The sequence below is a fragment of the Tupaia chinensis genome, unplaced genomic scaffold (assembly GCF_000334495.1).
Source record: "Tupaia chinensis unplaced genomic scaffold, TupChi_1.0 Scaffold144602_1, whole genome shotgun sequence".
In the NCBI taxonomy this organism is placed as follows: Eukaryota; Metazoa; Chordata; class Mammalia; order Scandentia; family Tupaiidae; genus Tupaia; species Tupaia belangeri.
Window position 1 is genome coordinate 998,356 of NW_006204462.1, and position 15,213 is coordinate 1,013,568.

At 43.8% G+C, this 15,213-nt stretch overlaps 1 protein-coding gene across 1 annotated transcript in view; it reads left to right on the forward strand.

The window, feature by feature from the left end:
- Nucleotides 1–15,213, forward strand: part of TEX15 (testis expressed 15, meiosis and synapsis associated) — a 55,610-nt gene that overhangs the window by 9,464 nt on the left and 30,933 nt on the right. The window contains exons 4-6 of the mRNA XM_027767767.1: nucleotides 6,684–6,921; nucleotides 12,810–12,956; nucleotides 15,068–15,213. Of these exons, the coding sequence (XP_027623568.1) occupies nucleotides 6,684–6,921; nucleotides 12,810–12,956; nucleotides 15,068–15,213 (531 nt within the window). The remainder of the gene's footprint in view (nucleotides 1–6,683; nucleotides 6,922–12,809; nucleotides 12,957–15,067) is intronic.

Sequence of the window (15,213 nt, forward strand, 5' to 3'; positions counted from 1 at the left end):
AAAGCACCCCTTTGATAGGGTATGTGACCTACTCCCCAATTTCTTGTCCTTCATTCTCCTCTCAGGATTTTGGACAGGCATTCATACATACCTGGTGTGTTTTTTCAGGCCACGTGTCCATGACTCAAACCACTCAGCCAGCCATGCGGCATCCAGCTGCCTTCATCCCCATGCCACCTTCTAGTCCTCTAATGTTTTAATCTTTTAATGAAATTTTTGGAAGGAAGCAGCAGCATTTCTTAACAGCCACTTCTTAGATCCCTGGTCCCTCTGAGGTAATCTAAAACAATTGAAGTAATCACAAAGTGGCAGTTTGTCTCATGACCAGTCCGAGAGACCCGAGTGGGTGTCTCATTTTGGAGGGTTGTACCTGGCTGTTCCACTGTCCCACTAGAACCATGTCTGGGTTGGTGCCACTGCATCTGACACTTCAAAGGCGTGTTGCAGTAGTGCTGGTTGGTGCGGAATGAAAGCATGCTCTCGGTTCTTGTGAACATTTTGTATTAGTAGGCATAGATCTTGTGCACACTTCGGCATTTTCACTCTAAATTTCTCTCTTTTACAACATTTTGCATTTTTCCCCCTAGATTTTTGCCATAGGGCAACACGTTCAGCAGAGAGTGACACAGAGATGGTGGGAAAGTGCGAAATCAGGGGCATCTGCAGTCCCTTCTCTCCTCCTTTCTCTTGGGACTTTGGACACACATATTTGACATGGTTTTCAGGCTGGGACTTGAACCACAGAATTGGCTATGTGGGGGTCCAGTGCTTTAAGCATTGTGCCACCTGCTGGCCGACACTATTTTGTACTTTCAAGCTTTAAACCTAATGGAAGCTTAATAGACGGATGGAATTCGTTTTGGATTATTTTGCCTTTTTGTATTTTAGGGTTGATCCTTCTTGCTTGTTCCTCAGACGTGCTGCTGCACTTGTCGCGCCGGCTCTCCCTCTGAGAAACCCCAGCTTTGAGTGAGGGTAGGGAGGCTGGATATACCCTGCCACTTCCAGATTGAAACTGCAGTTCGATCAAAAATGAATTCCTGGCACAGTTGATCTTGGTTCTGTGGGATATTTAAAGTTTTGTTCTTTCAGCCAGTATTTATTCCTGCTAACTGTTCACAGAAATTTAGAACAGCTACCAAATGGCATGAGACATGTTAGAACATTCTAAGTGACAAATAGGTATAGGTTTTACTGTTTTCCTAGATATTTGCCCAATTGGACAAAAACTTGCTTGTTTCCTGAAGTACTTTCTACTTCTTTTGTAAGACTTACCATACTGCATTCATTTGTATCTTACTTCCCTACTGTATTGAGAGTTTTATGTTCTTTGTTTTTGTGTCTACTGTGTAAAACTGAGTGGGAAACACAGTGGATGCTTAACTGTCAGGTTAAACTTTTTTTTTTTCCCCACCATAAGGTGAGTGTGCTCACCAGAGAAACAGACAGTGAGAAGGAAATTATCCCCCCGGGGAATGGCCACACCATAATCACTCCTCTTCAGACTGTGGACACACATGCACATTTGCCCAGCCTGTTTTCAAGCTTCTGTGTCCTGGGTTTGAAACCGCAGTCAGCCATGTGAGAATTCAGCAGCAGTCAGCCAACATGCTACCTGCTGGCCCCGTGTCTGGTTAAATTTTTATCTAATTTTTAAAAATTCAAGGTAGCTCTGAGTAGCCTTAATGCATAGGTAGAAAACCACAGAATGGTTAGAAGAGAATAATGGAGTGGAGGGATGAAGAGAGAAAGCTTAATAACAGTGCCTCTGACTTTTATCTTCAGCACTCCCCTTTAGAGGAAGTAAGTTTATAAATCCGTGGTCTTAGAAGAAGTTGAAGTCGTTTTTAACCAAGCTCTGCTTATCTACATTCTATCCTACTTCTTAAATGTGAAATCGACGAAACACAAAGAAGTCTAATGCTGCATGTTCTAACGCCTTGACCGCAAACCTGACCAATTGTCATTTGCATGCCTCCTACCCTGTCAGACATTGTGTGTGGTACCCTAGGAGAAAGGCGGGTCAGATTTGCTGCCCAGCCCTAAGGAGTATTCACAGTCTAATAGAGAAGACATAGGTTAGATATAAAATAGTGCCAATGTTATTGAGATTCAGGTGCACAGATGAGGGATCGATTATTCTTCCTAAAAGCCTGGAGAGATGTTTTGAGGTGTTAAGAAACTTGGGACCAGCAGTTGGCATAATGGCTATGTCGCTAGACTCCCATGTAGTCGACCGCAGTTCGAGTCCTGGACCCAGTGGCTTAAACTCACGCCAGGCATGTGTGCATGAGTGACCGAGATACCCAGAGGAGAAGGGATTGTGGTGTGGCCCGGGGGGTAATTTCTCACTTTCTGTCTCTCTGTCTCCCTCTGTCTGTCTGGCAAGTGCATGCGCCCTATAGCAAAAATCTTTCTTTAAAAAAAAGAAAGAAAGAAACTTCAACTCGCCTTAATGAAATAAGATAGAAACTGAATTAAGTTCTCCTTAGATCTGTTGCCCCATTTATTCTATTTCAAGACATTTTTCAAACATCTTAAAGTTACACAAATAAATAATAATTTTAAATATTGTCAATACCTAGCTTGATATTGTGGTTGAATTTGTACTTAAGGTCTCAATTTACTGGGATGTCAGAAAAGTCATGATGCATTTTTCATAAAAAACAAACAAACAAAAAATGTATCATGCCTCTTCTGAAAACCCGATACATTCTACCCCAAACATGTAGTGTAGACTGGACCATCAGGGTTAACTTTGTCCACATTATCAGTGATTGGTTAAAGGGTGAACTGATCCAGTTAGAACTAACGTGGCTGGTTTAGACCAGTAACACATAGAGGAAAGATTGGCTTGGGGTCTCTAGGAAAGTCAGTCTGACGTGAACAAGGAAGCATGCTTTTCCAGCTGCCACTCGGACTCTTCAGATAGTAGTGAGACAAGTGTTAGATCTTTAAAGATGAGACGAGAAAGGCAGAACAAAGCTATGGGAAACCTGGATCCCTCGTGATGTCGGGGCTTACAGAGTAGTTGATGCTGATAAAGGGTGCCTGGTTTCTACACTTCTGTTTTTCTTTTTTTTTTTTGTTTGGAGAGGTTTTTGCTATAGGGCGCGTGCGCTCACCAGACAGAGACAGACAGAGAGACAGAAAGCGAAAAATCACCCCCTAGGGGGATGGCCACGCCGCAATCCCTTCTCCTCCATTCTCCTCTCGGGATCTTGGGCACGCACGCACACGCGCCCAGCGTGCGTTTAAGCCACTGGGTCCGGGACACGAACCGCGGTTGACTACGTGGTAGTCCAGTGACATAGCCATTATGCTAGCTACTGGTCCCTACACTTCTTGTTAGGAGAAGTTCACTTATTTTTAAACCAGCTTGAATGCATTTCTAGACTTGGATTCAACAATACCCCAACTGGTGGAACTGTATTTGATACTGGAAAAAAAAGAGGTACTTGCCAGATAAGTTTTAAAATTTGGGGAAAGTGTGTAATTCAGGGGGAAAATGTGTAAGGGTCCCCACTGTTGCCAGTTGGGCAGCTGGAGATAATCTCTCCCTGGCGCACAAACTGTGTATTTTATGAGACTATATTTTGGGGGCAGATTGTAAAAAAAATTAAGGATTTTAGAGATTTCTTACTGAGAGCCAGGAAGGAACTTTTATTTTCATGATAACGTGAATGTATACGCAGGAGAGAGAAGTACCCCTCTCAGGGCTCGGTCACGCCATGATCCCCACCTCCAGCCCTCCACATGTGCTTGCACCTGGCATGCTTTCAGACCAACCAACAGGAGACTCTGCCACAGGACTGTCCCTGAGTGTGGCTGCCAGCTCATAGGCACAGCTGCGATCCTACAGCTGCTAGTAATTGAATTCTGCCAACAAGGAAAGGAACCTCCCTAGACCCTGTAAGAAACACAGTCCAGAGGACACCTGGGTCTCAGCCCCTTTGCGGTCCTTTCTTACAGTACTGATAGAAAACTAGCAGCTGCCTTGTCTGGGGCTGTGAGCTGGAGACGAGCTCCTGCTTAGCCTTGGTGGGATCCCAACTCCTCTTCACTCTTGCCTTTGTTTCATTACACGTATGTAAGGACCAGCTGAATTTCCTACTAGTGATCAGGTGGACTGTTAAGATCCCCTTCTACCTTATTTCCTTTATTTTTAAAAACCATTCACACTGAAATAATTACTTTGATTCTATCTCTTAGGTACCTCCAGATGTCAGTACTTCATGCCTTACTTTCCTTTCCAGTTGAACTTACAGAGGAGATACGATGTTTCATTTACTCAACCAAAAAAATAAAAATAAAAAAACACTGAGTATCTACTTATTTCAGGTCATGAACCAGTTCCACTGATGTAATTAGCGTGACACAGGGTTCCTCTGCTGCGCCTGCCCTTACTGTGGCGTGGGTCTCAGTAGGGATGCAGCATGGCAGCGCAGTGCTCACTGCACGCTCAGAGCTCCTCTGAAAGATGTCAGGACTCCAGTTCTGTTGCTAGCACTCATGAGTCGTGCTGTGCCCGCTTCTATAACTTTTTCTATCAATATGAGTTTCCTTTCTCTCTCTCTCTTTCTCTCTTTTTTTTTAAGAGATTTTTGCAGTAGAGCACATATACTTGGACTCAAACTGCAGTCGTCGTGGGAGTCCAGCGACATAGCCATTGCTCCATCTGCTGCTCCTCAATATGAGTTTTCTCATCTAAGTGTTTTATATTTATTTACTTAATAAATTACTAACTAAAAAATGATTAGAATAATATATCCTGAAAGAAAGATGTATAGCTACAGATGTTAACAGGTGAGTGGCAGATTCATTTTGAGCTTTCCACTCCAGAGCTTAAAGTTACATACAAGGTTCAGGGTGTCACAATTTTTTTTAACTATTTAATTTTATTTATTATTTTTTAATTTGATCGGAGAGAGAGAGGAAGCGGGAAATCAAGGCACAGGAGACAGCAGTTGGCATAAAGGCTATGTTGCTGGACTCTCATGAAGTCAACTGGTTCAAGTCTCGGACCTGGTGACTTAAACTCACACCGTGCGTGCATGCCCAAGATCCCGAGAAGAGAATGGAGGAGAAGAGATTGCAGTGTGGCCATCCCCTCAGGGAGGGGGGGTGATTTCTCGCTTTCTGTCTCTCTGTCTCCCTCTGTATTTCCGGCCAGTGCACGTGCCCTATAACAAACCTCTCCCGCCCCCCCCAAAAAAAAAAAAAAACAAGGCACAGGTCCAGGACTTGAACTGTGGTCGACCATCATGTGGGAGTCCAGCTCTTTAAACATCATGCCACCTACCTGCCGGCCCCAAGGCTGTAACAAATTTTGACACCTATTCCTCATTAGTATTACTGCATAAAAACATGAAAAACATTTCTGGAAATTTTTTATTTTAAAGACGTTTTTGCACTTGCATAGTGTAGTTCATATAAATTTTGTGAGTCATGTTCCAGGAGAAAATTTTAGAAACCTGCAGTTTCCAAGCACAGATTTCCCCTCATGTATACACATTCCTTACAGGTTCTCTGTTGCACATCATCATTTGGAGTCATTTCTGTTCTAGTGTCTTAACTTCTCTCTCGAACCACCTGCTGTGGCTGTTGCTGCTGCTTCTACTTCTGAACAGGCCGTATGGAGTACCCTGTCTAATCTGCGGATTTGGGGGACAGAGATGTATGTTATATTTTCAAGTGGGCCCTTGTTATGAAAGGGGTAGACTTTTCTTACAGCCAGGGGCCAGACTGTGGCACAATGGTAAGATACAGCAATCTGTAAGACGGCCTGGCCTCCTGCAGGATGGGTTCCAGCTTTGTGTCCAGAGACCCCATTTGAGTGTACTGAGTGTGCCCATGACCCAGGACTGACAGGAGCTGGGAGTAGTCACAGCATCAAGACCCTGTGAAGATTACCGTCTCTCTCTCTCTCTCTTCCTCCCTCCCTTTCCCTCTCCCTCTCTCCCTCCATCCGTCCTCCTCCCTCCTTCCTTCCCTCCCTCCCTCTCTCCCTCTTTCTCTCTCTCTCCCTCTCTTCTCTCCTGGAAGAAGACAATCTTAAAAAAAGAAAAAGAGTCTGTAATCGATATTAGCTTCCTTCCTCCAGCTGTTACCTAGACCCCAGAAGGGTGGAGAATGTCTCAGAATCGACCCCGCGTGTGTGCTGTGTGTGCCCTCGAGATAGTCGAGTTTTTTCGTTAGGATTTGGAAAGGTACATCGTTCCCTTCATAACACGTTAGAACTGGAATTCTGGAATCTCTTGGAGTTGGATACTACAATTCTAACCCCCCATCACTTTGCTTTTTTGGCAGTTTTAATCTTTAAACTTCATTTTCCTTTTAAGATGTGTGTAACAACAAAAGTATTAATAGCGATAACTTTTGGGGGGTTGAAGCAAAATGCATGTGAAGCTTGTAGCTGTAAAGCTTGAGACTTTGTACTGGATGTCTTAGCAGCACTCAGGAAATGCTCGCTTCCACAGGAGATGGTGTGTAAATCCTGGGCAGGTGACCTGGGTCCATTTCCTAGGCTACCTTCCGCCCACTTCGCATTGCAAAGTAGTGACCCCTCTGCTATTACTGTGCTTCTCTTGCTTTCTCGCTATGGTAAACTGACACAGTTTCCCTGTCTTGGAAATCCTGCTGATAGCTTTATTTAGCTCTATGCATTATTTATTTTGCTTTAGGTCAGAGATGCGAGAGAGCGGAAGACATGGCAGAGAACTCGAAGAACAGTTCTGCTTTCTAGCCCTTCCTCAGAGTGACGTGGTGGGGATATATCAGCATGGAATGAGTACCGGAGCCTCTGCATTGAAGACACTGGGAGACCCTCTCCTCGGAGTGTATCTGTTCAGACATGTCGATGTTGCCTTGAATTATGCTCATAGTAGAAATGTCACTGTAGAAAGTATTGTAATTTTTAAGGTAGGTATATTAAAAAATAGTAAATATATGACTATTTAAATTGGCCTGAGTATAAATTATTAGCATTTTAAAATAATATATGATGAAAAATAATTATTTTTTTTTACTGTTTTTGTCATAATCACTCAAAACTGTCACAGTCTTTTTTTTTTTTTTTTTTTGGAGTGGTTTTGCTATAGGGAGTATGCACTTGCCAGAAAGACAGAGAGAGACAGAGACACAAAGTGAGAAATCACCCCCCAGGGGGATGACCACACCGCAATTTGTTCTCCTTCATTCTCTGAGGATCTTGAACACGCACGTACACTCGCCTGGCATGAGTTTAAGCCACTGGGTCTGGGATTCGAACCACGGTCAACTACATGGGAGTCCAGCTACATAGCCATTATGCCAACTGCTGGTCCCAAAACTGTCACAGTCTTAGCCTCTTTACCTGGGTGTGCAACCAGACTTGGGCCTTTGTCTTCAGTGTGCATCTGCTCTCTGTCCTAGTTGACCTTCCTGATTTCTTCCCTTTGGTTCATATTGTAGTTAATGCCAGAACCACGTAACTGGCCACGTGGGATCCAGCACCTTAGCCACCACACCATGACCTGCTCATCCAACGCACTGGCTTAGTCCAAAGTTCCTGAACTCTTACGGTTTGGGTAACAGTGCTGTGCCCGTATTGACGTCTTAATTTTGGTGATCGGTGCCATCTCATGTAAGCTGTTAACTTGGAGAGAGTGGGTGTGCACATGTAGCTCTGCCACACTGCTCTTGGCGTGTGTTTGAGAGGAAAGTGGCCACGCGTAAATGTCCCACAGTCAGGCAGCACACAGTCGTCACATGTCCTCCCCCTGGAGTGTTGCCACCTTTGCCATCGGTTTAGTTTTTGTTTTGGTTTGTTAAGGTTTTGCCACAGCGCACGTCCACTCACTGGAGAGACAGACAGGAAAAGGGAGCGGCCGTCCCCTGGGGGCATGGCTGTGTCACAGTCCCTCTTCTGTTTTCCTCTTAGGATTCTGGGCACACACTCAAACATGTCTGGCATGATTTTCAAGCTGCTGGGTCTGGGACTCGAACTGTGGTTGAGCATGTGGGAGTCCAGCACCTTAAACACCACGCTATCTGGTGGCCCCAGTTTACAGGAGTTTTTAAAAAGTGGGAAAATGTTGGGACCAGCAGATGGCATAATGGTTATGTTGCTGGACTCCCACATAGTTGACCACGGTTTGAGTCCTGGACCAGGTGGCTTAAAACTCAAGTCAGGTGTGTGCTTGCATGTCCAAAATCCCAAAAGGATAATGGAAGAGAAGGGATTGTAGTGTGGCTGTCCCCCATGGGGAGTGATTTCTTTCTCTCTATCCAGCAAGCACATGTGCCCTATAGCAAAAATCTGTCTTAAAAAACAGGTAAATGCTTATGCAATCATACTAAATTTTTATGAGACATTAAGATTAAAAATATTATAGGGGGGACTAGCCCATGGCCTGATTATTAGGGCAGCTGGGTCCCACATGGCCTACTGTACAGTTCAAGTTGGAGACCCAGTAGCTTGAGAAAGCACAACAGGTACACGAGCGTGCATACTCAGAATCCCGGAGAGGGAGATACAGAAGGGGAAGGGGCTGAGCAGTGGCTGTGATCCGTGAGGGGTGCTTTCTCGCGTCCCTCTCTGTCTGTCTCTGTCATGTGCTCTGTAGCAAAGTGAAAATACAGAACATATATACGTATAAAGATAGGCCATGATATGTATATGTAGAATACACGTAATATAGGATATCACCAAATGATATAAAATGCCCAGATTAAGATCAGAAAGAAAACCGTTCAGTTATCAATAATCCTTGGATTATGACAATATATGGGGTTTTTTTCTTTCTAGTTTTCCAAATCAGATTTTTCCACATATTCTGTAATTGTACGTTTCTTTCTCTTAGTTGTTTGGGGGGACATGCACTCCCGAGAGAGAGACAAAGGGAAAGTGAGAAATCTGCCCTCAGGATGGCTGTGCTGCAGTCCCTTCCCCTCCATTCCCCTCTTGGGTTTGGAGCATGCATGCGCATGTGCTCGGCATTTTTCTCAAGTTGCTGGGATTTGGAACTCAAAGTGTGAGGTTGGGATCCAGCTGCTTTAACCAGCATGCCATCAGCTGACCCCAGTTTCCAATTTCTTATTGCAATAAAAATGCATAAGATTTACTATCTTACCCATTTTTCAGTGAACAGTTCAGTGGTTCACAGTACATTCATACTGTTCATAGTCGTCATCATCATTATCTTTCTTTAAAACTCTCCGTTGGGGACAAGCAGTTAGTATAATGGCTATGTCACTGGACTCCCATGTAGTTGACCGTGGTTCCGAGTCCCGGACCCAGTGGCTTAAACTCACACCGGGCGTGTGTGCATGTGTGCCCAAGATCCCGAGAAGAGAATGGAGGAGAAGGGATTGAAGCATGGCTATACCCCCCCCGGGGGGTGATTTCTTGCTTTCTGTCTCTCTGTCTCTCTATGTCTTTCTGGTGAGCACAAGCGCTGTATAGCAAAAAAACTCTCAAAAAAAACCTCTCCATCGTACAGACCAAAACTGTACATGACTTGAGTCTCAGACCCAAAGACTTGAAACTCACAGCAGGCGTGCGTGCATGTGGGTACAAAATCCCAGAAGGGTAGAGAAGAAGGGATTGTGTGGCATGGCTGTCCCCGCCATGATGGGTGATCTCTCACTTTCCCTATCTCTCCGGGGAGTGCAAATACTCTATGGGAAAAACCTTCAAAACAAAAGAAAAACAAAAATTGTATACATTTAACTCTCAGTATAGTAGCTCCACCGTCCCCACTCCAGCTCCTAGCAGTCTCCATTCTACTTCCTCTCTCTCTGATGATGACTCTACCCTAAGTATTTCATGTAAGTGGAACCCTGTAGTACTCTTTTTGTAACTGGCTTATTTCACTTAGCACAATGTCCTCAGTGTTTAGCACAGGTCAGTATTTCCTCCTGAAGACTGAATAACCCAGAGCATGCATGCCCTGTAGCAAAAAAAAAAAAAAAAAGAAAAAAAAAAGATAAATAAATAATTACTAAAATTGGTCTTATAACCTTTTTTGATTGAAGATCTATTTTGTCTGATACTATTCATTGGCAAAGTCATGACATATTTTTTCTATATTATGCAAACGGTGTCATGACTTTCTCGACAACACATAGCATAACCACCCCTGCTCTCTCTCGGTTACTGTCTGAATGGACTGTACTTTTCATCTTTTCATACTTCAGCCTATTTATGTCTGGTTCTAAAGCAAGCCTCTGGGCAGCATATAGCTGTGAATCATATGTATATGTGATTTTTTAGGTTTTTGCTGGAGGGTGCATGCATTCACAGAAAAGAGGGAGAGGGAAAGTGAGGGTGGCCACACCACAGTCCCTTCTCTTCTGTCTTCTCTTGGGACTTAGGGCATGAACACATGCACACCTGGCATGATTTTCTAGGAGCCGGGTCTGGGACTCGGACTGCTGAGTTGGCCATGTGAGATCCAGCCCCAAAACCACCTTGCCACCGGCTGGCGCATCCCTCAGTGTGAACATTGGTACAACCGTGGCACATCTGCCACAACCGAGACGCTAATCGCAATGAGACACTATTAAACTACAGACTTCACTTGGCTTTTGCCAGATTTTTAATTCATGATTCTCTCTCCCAGGTGCAGTCCACACGTGGTTTTTCAGTAACTATATTAAACTACTAAAAATAGCAAGAATAGAATTTCTGGATTTTTACAACTCGTGTACCTTTTGTAACACTCACTGCAGTTTCTTCCAGGTCTTCTGTCACTCAATTATGGTCATAGTTTTTTATGCATTTATTTCTGATGTACAGAAGTTTGACCATTTTATATACTGAAGCCTATATATTTTTGGTACACGGGTTTTGGTTTTTTTTTTTTTTTTTGGGGGGTTGCTATAGGACACGCATGCTCGCCAGAGTGACAGAGAGAGACAGAGAAAGTGAGAAATCACCCCCCCGGGGGGATGGCCACACCATACTCTCTTCTCCTCCATTCTCTTCGCGGGATCTTGGGCACGCATGCACATGCGCCTGGCGTACGTTTAAGCCACCGGGTCCGGGACTCGAACCGTGGTCGGCTACATGGGAGTCCAGTGACATAGCCATTACCCAACTGCTGATCCCGGTACACAGTTTCTTGGCATATGTTCTTCAAAAAGACTTCTCACTTTGTGTTTAGATAAACATTGGCTTATCTTTTTTGCTACAATATTTTCAATTTTTGTTTGTTTTTTAGTTTTTTTTGCCATAGGGTGCATGTGCTTGCTGAAGACAGAGACAAAAAGAGGAAAATGGAAGTCAGCCCCTGGGGGTAGTCACACCACAGTCTTTTCTCCCTTCTCTTCATGGGATTTCAGGCTCACACACACATGTGCCCTGTGTGATTTTTCAAGCTGCCATGTCCAGGATTCAGACCGTGGTTGACCTTGTGGGAATCCAACACCTTAGCCACCGCACCACCTGCTGGTCCTGTCACTGTGTTTTTAATATTTAAGTACTTACTTGGTACTTACCATGGCCTATAGATTTAAAAGGGAATTTAATTTATTTCTGTTGTCCTGCAGTATTTATTGAACACGCTGTTCTTGATTCCATTTTTAAAATGCTATGTTAAGTAATAGACAGTATTTTTAGCATATGTGGACTTCTAGACTTTTTCTATCGTTTTGTTTTTGTTTTTGTTTTGTTTTGTTTGTGTTCTGCCAGAGAGTACATGTACTTGCCACAGGCAGGCAGAGGGGGGGAGAGTGCCCGTCAGTGGGTGTGGCGGTGCTGCAGCGTCTTGTCCATTTCCTCTTGGGCAGAAGATGGGGCATGCTCAACATGCCGTCAGTGTATTCAGGCACCAGGAGCAGGACTCAGACTGCAGTTGGCTGTGTGGACCTAGCTCCCTTCACCACTAGCTTATGGCCCTTTGAACTTTTTATTTTGTTCTGTTTGTTTGTTTTAACTCTGCCTTTTCTCGGCTTAGGATCAGGACCATCTTTCCCCCATTTAGTCTTACTTTCTCTTGTCAGAGGGCATGTGCACTCACCAGAGAGAAAGCACCCTGCAGTGGGGTCTGGCCACTCTGCAGTCTCATCGCCTCCGTTCCTCCATCACATCAGGATTTTGGACATGGCACACACGTGTCCAGTTGCCAACCAAGGCCAGGATTTTCAACCACAGTTGTCCATTTGGGATCCAGTGCTTAATCATTGTACTGTTGGGCCAGACTGAACTGTTCTCTTAGGAAGTACTTTAGGCCCAGTCGCAGGTACAGCCAATAGCATTCTGGGCTGCATAGGTGGAAGCCACAGGTGGACCACAGTTTGCTTCTCCAGCCCGGTCTGCCTTGAGGCGTACTGGTCATGTGCATAGGCAGGGTCCTGGTGGGCCGGAAGACTGGAGGAGGGGCTGGCGGCATGACTGGGCTCTGTGGAAGGTGCTTCACTTCTCTCTCTCTCTCTCTCTCTCACATGTGCTCCGTCATATATTTTTAAAACTTTCAATATAGAATTGCAAGTCACCTATTTTTCTCCGACATTCTCTATTTCTAACCCAATTTTTAAATAATCATTTTTCTGGGTTTTTATTTTGTTTAGTCTTCCAGGTAAGACTTTAGACTGAGAACTCAGATTTTCTGAAAATTTTATTGGAATCACTCAAACTTCAGAGTTTACTTGGGGAAGAGGGGAAGACGTGACATAAAATGCTAAGTCATCTCATTCATCTGGGACATGGGTTATCTTTCCATTCATGTTTCTATGTATTTAAAAAATAGGACTGGCCTTATTTGTTTGATAGAAGTGGGAACTTAAAAATATTTCAGTGAATTCTTATTGGCAAAACTTTTTTTTAGGTTCTCTTTGGAAAAGTGAAGAAAATGCAGCCCTGTATGGATAAAAACAAAGTTTCTTTGGATCCCTCTCCTAACTTTGATTGCCATATGTCAAGGACCGCACCATCCCTGAAAGACTCCATTGAGCTCCAGGCCTGCAGTTCAGCAGTATGTTATGTTATGGCTCATCTGAGTACTTGGAAGGCACATGCTTCAGTTTCTGTGATACGAGACTTAAAGCAAGTTCCCAGAGTATTAGGTGGACATCACTTACTGCATTCAGTATATTACCTTAAATAAACTGTGTGGCCTGGAAATGTTAGTAAAGAAGTTTCCAGATTTGTCTGACTTTGTTCAACATAAAATGACTATTTTTTGTAGTTGTCCCATATGCTAATTTCTTACTTGTAAAATATACCAATTTCTCTTTTATTTTATTTTTTTTCCAAGCCGCCAGGTTTGGGACTTGAACCGTAGTTGGCCATGTGGGAGTCCAGTGCCTTAATAACCATGCCATCTGCTAGCCCCCCAACTTCTGTTTTTAAACAGGACCTCATAGTTAATAGTAATGTATTACATATTTCAAAATTATGTCAGAGTGGGACCAGCAGATGGCGTGATGATGGTTAGGGCACTGGATTCCCTCACGGCCATTCGCAGTTCAGGTCCCAGACCTGGTGGTGTGCTCTCGCTCTCTCTCACTTGCTTGCTCGCTCTCTCGCACAGGTGTGTGCACACACACGTGCCCTCTCTCTCTTGTGAATACACGCACATGCCCTATAGCAAAGTACATTTCAAATGTCTCACTACAAAAAATGATGGCTAAATGGAGTCATGGATATGTAAATTAGTTCAACTTATTCATTCTCTTGGGTCACTGGAAAAGTCATGACAGATTTTTCTGTACCAAAATGCGTCATGACTTTCCAGACATCCCAGTACATGTTATGCACGTATCACACCATCACATTGTGCCCCGTAAATACATACAATTGTGGTCCATGAGTTAAAAATACTAATCTAGGGCCAGCCAGTGGTGTGGTGGGTAAGTCCTCTGGATCTCACATGGCCAACTACACGATCTGAGTTCTAGACCTATTGCTTAAAAAACACCCAGGTGTGTGTGTGTATGGAGAAGAGAATGTAGAAGTTATTGTGGTGTGATTATTCCCCTTGAGGGTAGGGGGTGCTTTCTAACTTCCCTTCTCTCTGTCTCTGGTAAACACATGTACCCTATGGTAAAAATGTTTAAAACTTATTTTAAAAACAAGACTGTTTTGGAAACCAGCAGTGGGCGTAATGGCTGTGTCACTGGACTCCTATATAGTTGACCATGGTTCAAGTCCCAGACCCGGTGGCTTAAACTCATGCCAGGCACGTGTGCATGTGTGCCCAAGATCTCAAGAGGAGAATGGAGGAGAAGGGATTGCGGTGTGGCCATCCCCCTGGGGGGGGGGGTGATTTCTGGCTTTCTGTTTCTGTCTCTCTCTGGCGAGCGCACGCGTCCTATAGCAAAACCCCCTCAAAAAATTTTTGAAAAGACTATTTTGAAACAATATTATTGATTCTTGGTACTTTTTTAAAGGAGTAAAGAAAGCTTATTCATCATTAGGTGAAATTTATCATTTGGTTTACATAATTTTCTATAGATTAAATTAGATACATGTAATCATTTTTTATTAAATGAAGATAAATCATCTGTATTGAAATATGTACATGCTTCCACATATGAAATACGAACTTGTTATTTTGTAATTACATAAGTTAAAAATGTTTTAGAACATATAAAACATTTCTTAGAGGGCACATGCACCTGACAGAGAGACGTGGAGAGGGGAGCGCCTCGTGGGGAACGGTCACGCCCCGGCCACCTCTGCATCTCTCCCTCCTCACATTTCTGCCACACACGCCCAGTATGCTTCCCACACTTCTTGAGTTCTGGGACGCAAACCACACAGTCCGCCATGTGGACTCTGGCTGTCTTAACCACTATCCCATGGAATCCACCCCAGCACATTGAACTCTTAATGGAAAAGTACTTCTGCTTAAAAACAGATGTGTCTGCTTCTGTTTTGTTCTGCCTGTCAGAAAATACATGGTAGGAGAAAAGTGATTTTATACATCTTTAAAAAACTAGGACTAAAGAAGGCAGGGCGGGGAGGCGTGTGGAAGTTATAGACAGATAGCACGTAGTTACATGGCTTTCTTCTTAAATGGGAGTTGGATCCTGACTCTCAATATTAATCAGCATAAACTTGGTCATTTTCTCTCCTTTTCAGGTGTACTTCTATGAGTACAGTGTCTTTCTGAAGCCTATAGACAAACCAAGGCAGTGTCTTCCATACGCAATAGTGACAGTAAAATTTGTTGGTCAGAAAGTAGATAATGGACACCTGATGACATCTTTGAGATTCCTTTCAGCAGG